The 14,738-nt window shown below is 63.2% G+C and overlaps 1 protein-coding gene across 2 annotated transcripts; it reads right to left on the bottom strand.

Annotated features, from left to right (window-relative positions):
- Positions 1 to 2,279: 2,279 nt before the first annotated feature.
- On the bottom strand, positions 2,280 to 14,738 carry ENDOV (endonuclease V). 2 transcript variants are annotated; one of them, XM_042915886.1, is made up of 9 exons: positions 14,640 to 14,738; positions 14,156 to 14,327; positions 9,524 to 9,658; positions 9,248 to 9,287; positions 8,242 to 8,354; positions 7,060 to 7,128; positions 6,655 to 6,783; positions 4,034 to 4,107; positions 2,280 to 3,398 (listed from the first exon to the last, which is right to left on the bottom strand). In XM_042915886.1, the coding sequence occupies exons 1-9, from the start codon at positions 14,693 to 14,695 to the stop codon at positions 3,245 to 3,247; spliced, it is 942 nt and encodes a 313-aa protein (XP_042771820.1). In that variant the 5' UTR covers positions 14,696 to 14,738; the 3' UTR covers positions 2,280 to 3,244. The 2 variants fall into 2 exon arrangements, with proteins under 2 accessions (XP_042771820.1, XP_042771821.1); XM_042915887.1 differs by lacking the exon at positions 9,524 to 9,658.

The raw sequence follows: 14,738 nt of genomic DNA, 5'->3' as shown, positions 1-14,738 counted from the left end.
TGTCCGTGAAATCGCTGCCCAGGCGCGGGACGGCAGGACCGAGCGAGCGCCGCGAGGCGGTCGGCGCAGTGCCCGTCAGAACCCTTTTCTGCCCTTGTGCAGAAGTGGACAGCCGGCCCTGAAAGTGGCAAGGAACTGCCAGGGGCCCGGAACAGCCGTCCGTAAACGCTGACGTGTCATCAAAGCGGGCCCAGGGTCCAGACGTAAGGGCTGAAGCCAAAGGACTCGCGGGACTTAGGCAGCAGCTCCTTAAACGTGACGCCAGACGCACCAGCAGCACGCGAGCACAGACAGGCCGGACGTGTCATACGCCGTGGCGTCCGAGCACCCCCGGAAGGGCCCCTTCCGGGCCGGGGGAGAGCGCGTGCGTCCGCACGGGGTGGGGGACGGGGCACGGGAGGAGCCTGGCAGCCACGTCTCCCGGAAAGACGTACAGAAGGCCAACCGTCACGCCGACAGGCGCCCCACGTCAGGTCGGAGCCACGAGACCCCGCCTCACGGCCACGAGGACAGCCAGCCGGGCCGCCCTGGAAGACAGCCTGGCTCTTCCCCAGAAAGGTAAACACACAGCTGCCACGGGACCCAGAGCCCCCTCCCCGGTGCAGACCCGAGTCGACGCAAACACAGCTCACACAGAGACTCGTACGTTGCTGTTCCTGAGGGCCCCGAACAGAGAGAGCCGGGTGCCGCGGGGGGCGGAGGCCGGTGGCGCTCTGTCCCTACAAGGGGGTAGCGCCTGGCCGCAGAGAGACGCACTGCTCCACGGTGCGACGCGGGAGAACCTGGTGCTGAGAACTTTGGGCCCGAGACCGGGCGGAAACCAGCGCAAGGGCCGCACGGCGTGCGACCCGGTGCCCCAGCTGCTGGGCCGGGCCCCTCTGGGGCGATGGAAAGCCCCGGAACTAGACGGCAGTGACGACGGCACGAGGTCTGAATACACGAGAAACCGCTTCGTACAACTTAAATGCGCTTGAAGTGGCAGCTTTGGTGACGGGACGTGAATTTCAAAACATAAACGAGTCGGGTGAGTTGTCTGAAGGTCCTCTCCGGGCTCTGGCCTGCTCTTTGCCGAGGGGAGGAGACCGGGGTGGGGGCGGAAACTGGGCACCTCTGGGACCATGCGGAGCCTGCCCGGACCTCTGTGCCCTTCTGTGGGGCAGGGCCGAGACTCCGTTGCCAGCCCTCCCTGTCCTGCTTCGGACCCTCCTCCCAGGACCCAGGTCTCACCAGGGTCTCTCGGGGAACACAGGCAGGTACACGAGGTGCCGAGCCCCTGGGGCTGCTGGCCTCCTACGGGGTTTCCGGGTAAGTGTGGCCAGCACCGGGTGACAGACTACAGACATTCTCCTACTCCATCCACCCAAGCCGGGCTGCTCGGAACCCCGGGCAGAAACAGGCTCCGAGCGCGAGGTCACAGCCTCAGAGCTCCTCCCGAAGGCGTGTCGCGCCTTCTCGAGGGACAGCCCGTGTCTCAGTTCCAAAGCAGTGAGAGCCGGGGCACCGAGCACAGGGGTGAGATGACAGCTGCGTGTGCTGGGGCGCAGGGTCTGATGTCAGGGGCACAGCACCCGGGAGCCAGGGGTCCTGGTCCCAGCGCCGGCAGAAGCGGAAGCTGGCTTGAGAAAGGAGTGGGGAGCAAGACAGGAGGACAGAGCCTGGCCTGGCCCTTCCCACATGCGGGAGTCCCCTTGAAGGCACCTGTGGAAGCTGCTGGGACCTGCTCACCCCGCCGGGCCACGGCGGAGAGCCCAGAAGCACCCGGGGGGGGGGGGGGGAACCCACAGCCCCACCCGCCCTGGGGCGGCCCTGCTTCCCTCAAGTGGGGAGCCCGGCTCAGCCTCCTGCAGCCACCGGGCCTCCCAAGGGGCACAGGCAGAGCAGGGTGCGGCCCCAACTGCAGCCCGCCGGCTCACTGTCCCCGTTTCCACCAGGGGTCTGGGCCTTGGACAAGAACTCACTCCTCATAAACGAAGGCGACACCGGGGAGGGGACAGGGAGTGCGGACACCCAGGGCCTCCGTACGTGTCTGGGTCGTCTAAACCATGACGAGAGGCTCCTTGAGCAACACTAGGAATGGGCACCCGGGGAGCTCAGTCCAGTTGAGCGTCTGACTCAGGGTTTCGGCTCAGGTCATGATCTCAGGGTTCACGGGTTTGAGCCCCTCGTCAGCTCTGTGCTGACGGTGCAGAGCCTGTCTGGGATTCGCTCTCTCTCTCCTCCCCTCCTCATGTACACTCGCTCTCTCTCTCAAAATAAATAAACAAGCTTAAGAAAACGTATGAATGGCAAGAAAAACCTCTTCGAGTCGTACTTCTCAGCGAATGCCAGAGTGTGCAGGGAGCCTGGGGCGAGCTGGCCCGTGGGGCACAGGGGGCTGTGGGTGCGGCCACGCCGCCCACATGGAGATGAGGGGCCAGCAGGGGGCCAGAGGCACTCTCAAGGACCCCGGGGGTCGGGCCTGGGGTCAGGAGGAGCGCAGGGGAGGGCCCCAGGCGGGTAGCAGTGAGGGCAGGCTAACAGCCCTGCAGTCGGGGTGCGACGTGCTCAACCGGCTTCCCAGACGGGGCCGCCTGCCCTCACGGCCCCAGCCAGGGCAGCGGGGCCCGACGCCCCACCCCTCGGCCACCAGCACCCGTCCCATCGGGTAGCTGACCGCCCCGCGTGCCCCCTGGGCCCCTCGCGTGCCTGCAGCAGGCCGGCTGGCAGACGGGCGGGGCAGCCGCGAGCAGAGGGCCCGGCCGCCCTAGCTCGCACCCTCTTGGGTCAGGGCAGAGGCGACTCAGCGGCCGCCTGAGAGACGAGGGAAGCGCTGGTGTGAAAACCAACGCCGGAAAATAAAATCGCGAAGGCAAAAAAGCAACGGCGTGTGCACTTGAAGGAGCAGCCGGACGAGAGGCCACGAATGCACGTGCAGTCGGGCAGTCTTAAGCCCCCTGGGGTGCTTCTAGAGAAAAAACAAAGACACCCTGAACCCCACGAACCCTGAACGTCCTTCCTGTGCCCCTGGGAAAGCCACGTCACGCTCTTTCCGGGTCTGGCGCTCTGCCACGTGACATCTGTCTTCGGCCGAGCTCCTGCAGCCTCGAGACCCAGACCACGGGGCAGGCGGTGGCCGGGCCCGTGGCCGTCCCTGTGGGCGGCGCGGCCAGTGTGTCCTGCGGCCTGGGCGCTCCACCAGCTGCCGTGGGCACCACGGCCCCGTGGCCGTCCAGGCAGGAGCGGGAAGCCGGGCGGCTGGAGGGTTTCACTGAGCGCAGCTCGGCTCCACGCTCGCCGCCACTGGGCGCGTGGGTCTGGGGCTTTCTGCTGTCTCGGGACCTTGGCCGTGGGCCTCGGGGGGCCTGCCCTCATCTTCGAGCTGTTCCGAGCCGCCCTTTGGCCTCTGTACCTTCTGGCTCCTGGTGATGACATCGAGAAAGGGCAGCATCAAAGGCAGAGCCAGCCCAGAGTTCCCCGTGCTCCCCACGTGGTCCCCGCAGCTGCTGCTGACTCGAGAAGGAGCAGACTGTGCCGTGTGCGCTCCAGCTGGCCAGCCCCCGTCCCTGGGGGAGCTCGGGGGTCCCTCCGTTCTCAAAACAGCCCAGCTGGGCCTCGGACAGCCCTGGGCTTCGGGAAAAAGGAGCTCGAGGAAACGCCGACTGGAGCCTCTCTGCTGCTCATCAAGGCCACGCCTCAGTCTCCTCACGTGTAAAGCAGGGTCACAGTGTCCGCCTCGTGCTGCTGTCAGGGCCAGATAACCTGCCCCTGCTGGCTGTGACATCCGTGCCAGGCTCCCCCACAAGAAGCTGCCGGCATAGGAATCACCGTGCCTGGCGTGCAGATAGGGAAACCGAGGCCCGGGAGTGTGATCACCAGAGCTGGTGGTGCAGAGCCAGGACGAGGACCGGTCCATCTGATGGGGTGCCCAGGCCCCACATCCTGCCGCCTCAGTGTCCCACCCCAGCAGGGACTCTGTCCTTCGCCCGGCACCGCGGGGAAGCCATCCCGCCAGGACGGCCCCACACGGTCCCCTGCAGGTGCCCCCAGCACTCACCTGTCCTGCCCTGGTGCGGGGGGCGTGGGGGCTCCCAGGGTCCTGCGGATGTAGTCTCGAGAACGGATGTCAGCCTGAGGAGAGGGCGGCTCAGTGAGAGGTGGTGGCCTCGGGACAAGCCTCCACCTCACGGCCTGGTGGAGGCACTCTCGCTTCCCCGAGAGCCCACAGAGGGCACTCCAGGCCGCCACAGGGACAAAGGCTGCAGCCCCGTGGGCGACACACTGCCAGGCCCCCCGGTCAAGGCCCTGTGATGGCCAAGTCCCCGCAGGGCCCGAGTGCACGGCCGGGGTGGAGGCTCTGGCTCGTCCCCCACGTTTCCGGGGGCAGCTCGGCTCGTGCTCGGTTTGTGGCTTGTGCTTTCCGTAGGTTTCGCTTCTGCTTGAACCCCCTCCTCCGAGGAGTCTCCTCAGCCCAGCCAGTCTGTCTCCCCAGCTCGTGTCTGTTATGACCCCCTCCCTGGGAAGTGTCTACAGAAAGTCCTGCAAAGTCACTGTGACGGACGGGACCAAGGCAGACTGGAGGGACAGAAGCTCAGGCCGGAATGGAACCCTCTCCCACACACCGGCCCCTCCGCAGGGTGATCGCACTGGCCTCGGAAGGCCCCTGATCCTGGCTCAGATGGGCTTAGCCCCCTTCAGGCCACAAGACTACAGGCCACAGCAGTTAATCCCTCCAAATGCTGTTCCAGAGTGAACAAGCAGGCAGGAGGGGGGAGGGCACTGGGATACTCTGGTGGGAAGCCCCCCACCCTCCTGTCTTTCCCTGCAGCAGCCAGGACCGACCTGACCAGACAGCCCACGCCTGGCACCAGAGGGCTGCCTTGATGGCCTGGGGTGGGGGGACTCACAGACTCCATGGAGAGAAAAAGCAGGCCGGAAATCCCCTCTCTCAGCCTCTCCTGGGGGCTTCCAGAAGTAACAAAGAGAACAAAGTGCTTGACAGGCCAGTGGCCCAGGATGAATATGGGTCAAGAGACGATCGGGGCTGCGGGACAGGGCCCTCCCCCCACGGCCAGAGCGGGGATGGGGACTGCGGGGTCCTGACACAGGCGGCTGCTTCTCCCCCTTGGGAGGGCAGGCCCAGGAACCCGGCAGGCTCCTCTCTAGGGCAAACACACAGTCCTTGCCTGCCTTGGAAGTGTCCAAGGTACTTTACAGGCCATTCTCCACCTGCAAGGATGGGGTCACTGTCCGCACGGGGGGCAGAGAGAGGCATGGAAGGACTGTGCCAGCACCACAGAGTTCTTGGCTCTAGGGGTCTCGGGAGAGTTGCTAGATTTCTCCCAGAGACAGGGTTAAGGGAAGAGTTAAGGCCTCCAGGGAAGGGAAGGGGAGGGCGGGCGTGAATGTCACAGCTTGAAGACCCACGACCTAGGAACCCAGCGGAGCCCGGGACAGGGACAGGGACAGGGACAGGGAGGCTGAGGCTGGTGGGAGCTCGGTGCCGGGGCAGCAGGGGCTGGGAGCCACGGCCGCACGTGGGCTACTGCTGCCCCCTGCAGGCCGCCCTGCACATCAGCAGCTGGGGAAGGTCCCAGGCCCCCAGGAGGCGGCGGGAGGCGAGGGCAGCAGGGCCGGGGCAGAGCCAGGTGTCACCAGGGCGCTGGGCCGTGTGGACTGGCTCTCGGCAGTCTGGCCGGGGCTCCTCTGCCCAGCCGCCTAGAGCTGAGCCGGCACAGGCCATGGGGAGATGGCGGAAGCAGCAGGCTCCAGGGAGACCTCCAGGCACCCTGCCCTCCCGTCCTGTGGCCGCACTAAACCGGGAACCTGCACAGGCCAGCGTCTGTTCTCTAGACGGGCTCCCCCAGCTCCTCGGAGCCGCCCACAGAGCCGCAGGCCGGGACTCACAGCCGGGTCCCTGTGGGCGAGTCTCCAGCATCCGGGCAGCCTCGATCACGGGCCCGCGCCTCCCAGGTCCCAGCTCCAGCGACACCTTCCTCTCGCTTTCCTGGCATGAAATTCCTTCCCACCCCAGGGCCTTTGCAGATGGGGGTCCTTGGGCCTGGACCACCTTTCCCCCTCCTCTGGCTGGTCTCTTCCTGAGGAGAGCTTCTCACGAGTCCTCATTCCATGGGCCTCTCTGGGACACACACCTACCTATGACGAGACTCCCTGTCACGACTGAGCTCACCAACGCGGGCCCACAGGCCATCTTGAGCTCAGCTCTCGTCTCCTACAGGCTGAGCTTTTTCCCAGCCGAGCCACCTTGTTCCCCCAAGTTCTGCCCACCCTCCCCCCACCCCACTTTAGGTGCTAGGTGCCCAGCACAGCCACATCCTGCAATCTTCTGACCGAGGACTCTGGTACAGCCGGAGCCTCCCCAGCAGAGGACGGCTGTTCCCCCCCACAGGCCGGCGGGGCGGGTCGGGCCCCCAAGGGGATGGCTGGGAGTTGGCAGGACACTGTGCCGCCTGAGCAGATTCTCCCAGTGACCCTGGTAGGGTGCGTAGGAGGCCGAGGAGAAGTGGAGCACGGCAGACCCGGGGCCTGGGCGGAGCAGGGCCCCAGGATGAACTCTGGTCCCCTCCCCTCCCTCCAGGGCCCAGCGTGGCGCCATCAGGCCCTTCCACAGGCGCCTGCGTCGAGGGAAGTCCAGGAGGCGCATGCCGGCCCACCCACCTGGCGCACGGGCTCCGGGATCCGAAACCTGCAGCAGCCTCGGGTCAGGCGCACGGCCGCCTCCAGGCTGATCTTGTGGCCCACAGAGACGTACAGCGGCTTGGTGCTGTGGTCGTGGCTCCTCAGGGCCTGGGACAAGGCAGGCGAAGTCAGGGCACGGTAGAGACAAGCCCTGGGGGCTTCGGGCCGACCACGCATCCGGGGGCCGGGTGGGGCACACGCAGCCCGGAGCTCCCCTCGGCACAGCCGAGGGTGCCGGGCAGGGGTGAAAGGCGCAGGCCCCCGCCCCCCCCCCGGGACCAGTCAGGGTGGCAGGGGGAGGTGGACGGGGTCTGGTGCACACGGACAGGCGCCTGCCCCTCTGTGGGTGCCATCTCGGTGGCGCGCAGGCCCCTGGCCGCTCACCATGCCCAGCACGGTCCCAGAGCCCCCCGTCAGAGGAAACGAGTCTCCTCCAGCCCGCAGGAGTCCTATCTGGAAAACAGGAAAACACACACACACAGAAGAAGTCTTTTCTCGGGGAAGGGCGGAGGGCAGGCCTGTCCATGTCTGACGCCGCGCAGCCGCCAGGCAAGGAGAGGGCGGGCGAGTCTGCGCGTGGGCTGCAGCCCAGGCCGTGCCCACCCCCATGCCATCAGCGGGCTCGGCGTCCGGGAGGCCTTCCCCGGCGGCATCCAACCCCGACGAGGCTGTCGGACCTCAGTTCCCTCCTTGTTCCGTGCACGAGGTGCCCGGGGCCCAGGAAGGGGCAGCCCGCCCAGGCCGCGGTGCTGACGGGGGGAGCTGCCAGGCCGGGACAAAGGCTGGCACCCACCCGCCCGGCCTGGCCGGTGGGTCCAGGGACGCCACCTGGGCCGGAACCACCGCCTGCCGCTCTCTCCCGCGAGGGACTTAGGCATGTTGGATTCACCCCAGCAAGGCTTTTGTTAGGGGTGGGGACTGGTCCCCCGAGTGTCTCAGGAGTCACGTCAGTTTGCTCTGGGGTCCCCGTCAACTCAACAAGACTATTCCGCACAGACACGGGAATGCCCGCAGGAGTGGGACAGACGTGATCACTGTTCTCAGCATCAGCCGTCCAGCGGTGGGGCTGGGCACGTCTCCGGCTCCCTCCGGAGTGGCTGTCACATTCCCAAAGCCAGCCTTGAGGGGGCCGAAGGAGGGAGATGCTGGGAGAAGGTGGGGACGAGTACAGAGGGCCACATGGGCTCCCAAATGTCCTGCGCGCAGTAACCTGAGGCCCCTCCCCTACACGGGGCACCACAGCAGCGCAAGCGTAGCGGGGATGGGAGAGGCAAGCCTGTGCCCAGGAGGCTGGGAGAGCTCGGAGGGCACTCCTCCGGCCTGGGAGTCTGCTGCCGTGACCCCTGAGCCGTGAGGGACACACAGGCCACGCAGAGAGAAAAGTGGGTCCTTCTTACTCCGGGTTAGGGAGCCAGGACGGGGAGGACGGTGCCAGCAGGCAAGGGCGGGAACAGAGGCTCGTACGGGGCGGGCTCTGGGGCTGGCACAGGCACGTGCCCAGCCTGTGCGCCCCCGCCAGCCCTCTCCTTGCCCTCCCCTGGGGCAGGGCATCGCCCCATCCCTCACCTTCTCCTTGTGCTGGGTGTTGTTCTCCAGGCCATCGACCTGCAGGAGTTTCTTGGCCACCCCAATGCAGGGCAGGTCCGTGAGGACGCCGAGGTGACAGGCCACCCCAAAGCCTACAGGGGCAGAGGGTGAGGCTGGGCTCATGGGGCAGCGAGCCAAGGCGACCAGAGACAGCGTGGAGACTGGGGACAAACCAGAACCCGCCGCAGCTCCCCAGGTAAACAGAAGCCTATCGGCAGACTGAGCCCTGGGGAGCCAGGACGCGGACGGCCAACCTGACCTGGAATGTGGCCCTCGCCCCGCTTCACAGTCACCAGGCGGAGGACGCCCCCTTCCCTTCGGCGACATTAGGAGCCTGATTAGCTCACGATACTTCATCCCGTTTCTCCTTCCGCTTTCTGGCACTTTCCATCCTTTCTCTTTTGCAGCTGCCACCAGGCCTCTGCGTCACCCTCCCAACACACTCTTGGGGCTCCGGCCAGGCAGTGCGTAGTCACACGCTGGCACCCAGGGTTCTCGAGGCAGTGGCCAAAACGTCCGATGCCAGCCCTTCCCAGATCCCTGTGCGGCCCCGCCCCCAGGCTCGTGACTTCTCCCTCAGTCATTCTCTCCGGGGTCAGCACCCCGGCACCCAGGCGGGGGCAAGTTCCCCAGTGCCAGTGGGGAGCGGGCACTCCTGTCCGGCTTCAGTGGGCCTGTCAGAGCTCCGGGTGGGTAGCGGCGGGACAGGCCAGCTGAGCAGCAGTCAGGACCAGAGTGGCCGAGGGCACCTGAGACGGGCCAGCATGGAGCGCTAGGGGAGGCCTCAGGGGGCAGGCAGGGAAGAGGCGGGGGTGACAAGAAGCAGGTTCTTTACTGGGTGGGGTCCTAACCAGGACAGCCAGCCCAGGGGGGAGCGGCCAGGGCCAGGCCGGCAGCAGAGGGTCCTGGGCAGGGGGCAGGCCCTCTGTGAGGGGACCGTCAGAACCGTCCCCTTCTGGGCCCTGTCTTTCGGGGGCAGGGTTACCTCGGTGGTGGAGAAGCCCATTTCCATCCACAAGGAGTACCTGGAAGAACCACACGTGACAGTCAGCCAGCCGAACTGCCCCTCCCCCGTCAGGCCGGGGCAGCCTGGAGCAGGTGGGGTGGGCTCACCACTTCTGGGGGTGGGAGGCTTTTTGGGAGATCCGGCAAAAGCGCACCCTCTCCAGGGAGGTCAGAGACCTCGGCCTGCAGTGGGTGACGTGGCCTTCCCTCCTGGGTGGAAAGAGAGGGTCTCTCTCCTTGGAGTCGAGGTACCTGCCTGGGGCACGAGGCCGGGCTCCTTCTCCCGCAGCCGCCGCACCGCAGCCACCAGAAAGGGCACCTCTCGGAAGGCCAGGAAGCCCGACACGTAGGGAGCCGTCAGGCTAACCATGCGGCAGTCCTCATACACCACCTGTCGCCAGGCACCCGGTCACCGGCAGGCACGGCCCCCGGCTCCTGCCGGCCTTCAGCCTGTCACCCTGCAGCCCTTGTCTCGCTGTTGCCGGCTCCCTCCCCTTCTCCCGTTCCCCCCCAACTCTCCTCCTCTCGGCCTCCCTCTCTGGGGGGGCAGGTGTGAGGTGGCCAGGCGAGCACCGGGGCCCCCTCGAGCCCCTCCGCCGCCCCACGCCGCCCCCGCTGGGCTTTGGGGAGGCTCAGAGAAGACAGAGCACAAGAAGCACGTGTGTGAAGCGGCACCAGAGTGAGGATGTTACTGTTCCCCACTAGCAGGGGACTTGGGGGAGGAGAGGCCGGGTCTTCACAGAGAAAGCAGCCACAAGACAGGCAACCCCAGCTTCGTGGAAAGAGTTCAGAGACTCAGAAAAGGACAGGCAGGGCCTCAGAGCTGGGCAATCTGGAAGAGAAGAGGGGTTCCCGGGGACAGGACAGTGCAAAGGGCCCCAGGGCCCTTTCGAAACCACAACTTCAGCCCTCCCCCAAAGCTGGGCTCTCCCCACCTGTGCCCCCCACGAGGGAGGGGGCACGTGCCCCAGCATCTCTGTCAATGACTCCCGGGAACCTTCTCCAACTGCCAGTGACCCAAAGCGGGCAGGGTCTCCCGTGACGACGACCGCGGCACCGGACTCACAGGGAACCCAGCAGACCGGAGTGCTGAGCCCCACACGACAGGGTGACTTCACAGGAACACGCGTGAAGTTCAAGCGTGGCCTGAGTTCTCACAGGATGATGGCCGCTTATCTCTGAATCTGTCCGCACAAGTTCCAGAAACCAGAGATCTACAAGCAGAGGGCAAACACTCCCCGACCCCATCTCACAGCGTAACCGAGGGATGAGCCTATTGGGACCGTTGGTGTGCACCTCTGTGCAGAAGTAAACAGCCCGGGACGGCAGAGCCCGCTCTAGGCGCGCACTGGGCAAGGCCGGGGGCACCTACGGGACGAGACCCGTAGGCAGCCCGGCCAGCCGGGACCTGGAGGAAGAGGCCTGGAAGGCCCCAGGGCCAGCAGCGGCCTTCTCGGGGAGGGGAGAAGCAGGAGAGCCCTGCAGGGTTGTGGTGAAGAAAACGAGGTCAGAAGCGTGAGGCTCTTCAGAAACAAGAGAGCCAAGAATCAGAAGGCGTGCTGCCTGTCTTCACCTCAGGAAAGGACACCATTCACTGGAGCGACCACCCCTCACTGTCCCTCACGAGCTAAGAAGCCCGGCCAGCCACCCAGACCCCAGCCCTCCAGACCCGGTTAAACCCGACTCTGGATGAGCAGCGAAAGGCCGTACAAACCCAGACAGAAATAATCCAAGCCCATCAGTGATGAAACAAATGCCGCCCCTGGCCAGCTGTGCGGCCGAGGAAAATGAACTATTCTTAAACGGCACGCGGAGAACACAAGGCAAAAAATAAAAACTTGGAATGGAAACACACAAAAACACAAGAAAGACAGAAAGACCAGAGTTCGTGACTGCAGAAGAAAAACAAGGGAAGAGAGCCGAACTAGTAAATAGAGCACTTAAAACCACAACGCGAAAAATGTTCCAAAAATAAAAGGAAATCTGACCCCGCACGTTCAGAAGGCCAGGCAGATCAAGAAGAAACTTGTGAAAAGAAAAAGAAAAAAAAAAAAGAAAAAAAAAAGAGTAAAGGAAACACAGGCAACATACTGGACAACCCGTCACTCCCCACACGGTCTAACAGCAAGAGTGGATTTAAAATACACCTTAAGGGGCGACCAGGGGCCTCAGTAGGTTGATCGCCCATCTCTCGATCTCGGCTCAGGTCACGATCTCACGGTTCATGGGACTGAGCCCCCACGTCGGGCTCTGTTGACACTGCGGAGCCTGCTTGGGGTTCTCTCTTTCTCCCTCCCTCCCACTCTTTCTCAAAATAAATAAAAGACGTGAAAAAAATCTTTAAAAAAATGTTAAACCTTTATAAGCTCAGAAAACAAAACAATACTTCAGAGGAAACTGGGGAAATGAGCCGTGGAAAGGGACTCAGGTGATGCTATAGGATTACAATGACCGCTCCAAGGTCCGGTAATGACACTGCTGTCATGCGTAGAAGGCCATTCTCGGGACAGGGCTGCTGAGGTGCTCGGAGGTGAGCTGTCACCTCCGGGAGACACTTTCGAATCCCTCAGCACGCACGCGCGCACAGACGCACACGCACACACACACACACACAGAAATCAGTCGGCAACAGGCGGATCTAAGTAGAGACTATTCAGGTGTCCAATGTATTATTCTTTCAACGTTCACACATTTTCAGCTTAAAGATCTGGAAAAAGGAAAAAACTCAATTGTGTGAGCACCACGTGGACGGTCAGAATCTCTGTGAAGGTCTGCAGGTTTCGACCTGGGTCGATGAAGTGGTGCCCCTACAAACTCCGTCTCGGGCTGCACGTAGCTCCGCCGGACTGGGGAGGAACTACATTCGAGGAGGATGGCGGGAAGGTCTGTCCTGCGCTCTGCCGCCTGAGGCACAGTCGATGGACCGACGCCACAGACAATTCAGCTTCCCGTGGAAAAGAACACACTAACCGGGTGTCCAACTACGAACGGGCTGCGTTGTGAGACCACCATCCGCCAGGGCAACCAAGGAAAGGACTCCTGGCTGCCTGGAGGGTGGTTCAGTGCTCCCCACCCCGGCTGTGCTCTGTAATCACAGGGATGCTGTTTAAAGAAGCGGGTTTCCAGGCCGTCCACTGGGAGACCTTTTTTTTCTTCAGGAAATGAGTCGGGGCTCTGGGGTCAATACATTTTTTAAAAACTTTATTGAGATAAATTTACTACCATAAAGTTCACTTGTTTGAAGTGTATAATTCAACGTTCTCGTCATTTATAGACTTGTACAACCGTGTAATTCTAGAATACTTTCATGACCGCCCCCAAGTAAACCTCACCTCCGCTAACATTCACACCGCATCTATCCCACTCCTTAGCCCTCGGCACCCAGGAATTTACTTTCTGTCTCTGGATTTGCCTATGGAATTTGTATTTCTAAACACGCTTCCGGAGACTGACGGGGCAGATCTGTGCGATTAGGCGTTTGGGAGCCGCTGCGCCAGGCTCTGCCAGAACCCTTTCCCAGTGCAAGCTTCCGGAGCACAGGATGACGGGTGCCGACTCCATCCAAGCAGCAGGCACTCTGCTCCTTGCTGGGGCTCCACGACAACACAGCATCACCCTACCCTCGAGAACCTACGCTTGGTGCGGTAACTTTTGAGTACAACGCAGAAGCGCTGCGTAACAACGAGACCAAGGACAGGGATGAGAGGTGATTAACTCTGCAGCTAGGGAAAAGGACAGACCGACGGGACTATGTGAACCGGGCCTTGAAAAGTGAGAAGCTGTCCTAAGAATTAGCAGTGCTATGTTTATTTTTTGAGGGCTTACCACGTGCCAACCAGTTGCTTTCCATGCACGATCTCATTTATCCCTCACCACAGCTAGCTATCAATAGTATTTTCATCCTTGATTTAGAAAGGAGGAAATGGAGGCCCAGGGGGTTGAAGTGGGAGCGGCAGAGTGGAGGTAAAGACTTAGGCAGTCTGGCTCCCGCGTCTATGCCTTATTCCCAAGGCCATCCTACCAAGTGACCAGGCGACCTGGGAGGGCAGGGACTCTGGTTCCATCACCCCGCTATACCCAGCTCCTAGCAACGGCAGGTGCCCAGTACGTTTTTGCTGAATTTTGACTCCAGGGGTCTTTCGAGTAAAGCACAAAGACACGGAGGCAGGAACATGCGGTCGTGGGGAGCAGGCAGATGAGCAGGGAGGGCGAGGCTGTGTGCTAAGAGCAAAGCGTTCCCTGTCCAGTCTTCCTGAACTGTTGACTCCAAATCAATCACGGGCATACTGCTCATTCCTTCATGTATCTGGGTGTCTTCTCTATGACAGGCATTGAGCTAGGTGCCTAAGGCTACAACTGGTGGGCATGACAACCTGATTTCTATCGTCGTGGAGTTTACATTCTGGTAGGAGGAGAGGCAGATCCGCCAATCCTATCCCAGGGCAATGAAGAGAAAAGACAGGGTACTGAGAGTAACTCCTGATCTTGCAGGGTGAGAGGGGTGCTTACCGGAGCACCTGAGACACAACTAGGGGGTAGCCAGGAGAATATTCCAGGACAGGAAACACCAATGTAAGGTCAGGCAGGCAGACAGAGCATGGCATGTGTGAGGAATCTAAAGAACTCCCAAGTGGGGAAAGGGGGTTGGTGAGAATCTAACCTACAGCGTCATATTAAGCTGGGTCGATTCCCCAAGGGCCTTTACACTTGTCAGCAAGCACACAGAATCTCCTTCTTTTTACCTCCCTTCTCTTTCCTTCAGAGGCTTCCCCACCGACTAACGAAATCCTACAAAAGGAGAAGCGTGGTTCTACGCTGGCCCTGTTCCCCGTCCCGCCTCTCACTAACGCAGCCCGAAGCCCGAGCGGGACGGCCCCCGCGGGGTTACCTCGAGCTCAGGGTAGCTGAGCACCACCAGCGAGGCACAGGCGCTGACACTGTCTCCCTTCACAAAGGACACGTCCACGCCCCCGACCCTCTGCAGCCCCGAGAAGCCGGGGTCCCGCTGCCACGCCTCCGTGTCCCGGTCCACCACGAGGGCCTTCAGCTGGGCTTGCTCCCTGAGGGCAGACACACGTCCAGCGGGCCTCCCGGCCCCGCGGGGCTTGAGGCTCTTCCCCGGGGCACTCCCGGTCTCACCACCCCCTCCCGCCCCCCCGCTTCCCGGGGAGCCCGGCCTCGGGGACGCCCCCTCCACGGTCTCACCTCCCGGCCCCCTGCACCGAGACGCGGCGCCGGAAGCGAGTGCCGCCAACCCCGCCGACTACAACTCCCGAAGGCCCTTTCGCCTGCGTGCCGGGCCTCCCCCCAGCCCTCCGCGGCCCCAGAGTCGCTCCAGCCCCCGCAAATTGGCTGTCACCCGACCCCATTACCTTATCCAGAGCGACAGGGTCTCCTTCGGAGGCAGCTCCGCCGCCTCCCTAGCCATGGCTCGGCCCCAAACGCCCCTTCCGGTGGCGTCCCTTCCTGGT

This window comes from Panthera leo, chromosome E1 (genome assembly GCF_018350215.1).
Source record: "Panthera leo isolate Ple1 chromosome E1, P.leo_Ple1_pat1.1, whole genome shotgun sequence".
NCBI classification, from domain to species: Eukaryota; Metazoa; Chordata; class Mammalia; order Carnivora; family Felidae; genus Panthera; species Panthera leo.
This window is presented reverse-complemented; position numbering and strand designations above follow the sequence as displayed.

Coding starts and splice junctions, on each gene's coding strand:
- ENDOV (XM_042915886.1), bottom strand. CDS start 14,695: ATGGCTAGGGAGGCGGCGGAGCTGCCTCCGAAGGAGACCCTGTCGCTC. Junction 4,108..6,654: donor TCCCGGAGCCCGTGCGCCAG/GTGGGTGGGCCG, acceptor CCCTCTCCTCAG/GCTGACATCCGTTCTCGAGA. Junction 3,399..4,033: donor CCCGCACCAGGGCAGGACAG/GTGAGTGCTGGG, acceptor TGTCATCACCAG/GAGCCAGAAGGTACAGAGGC.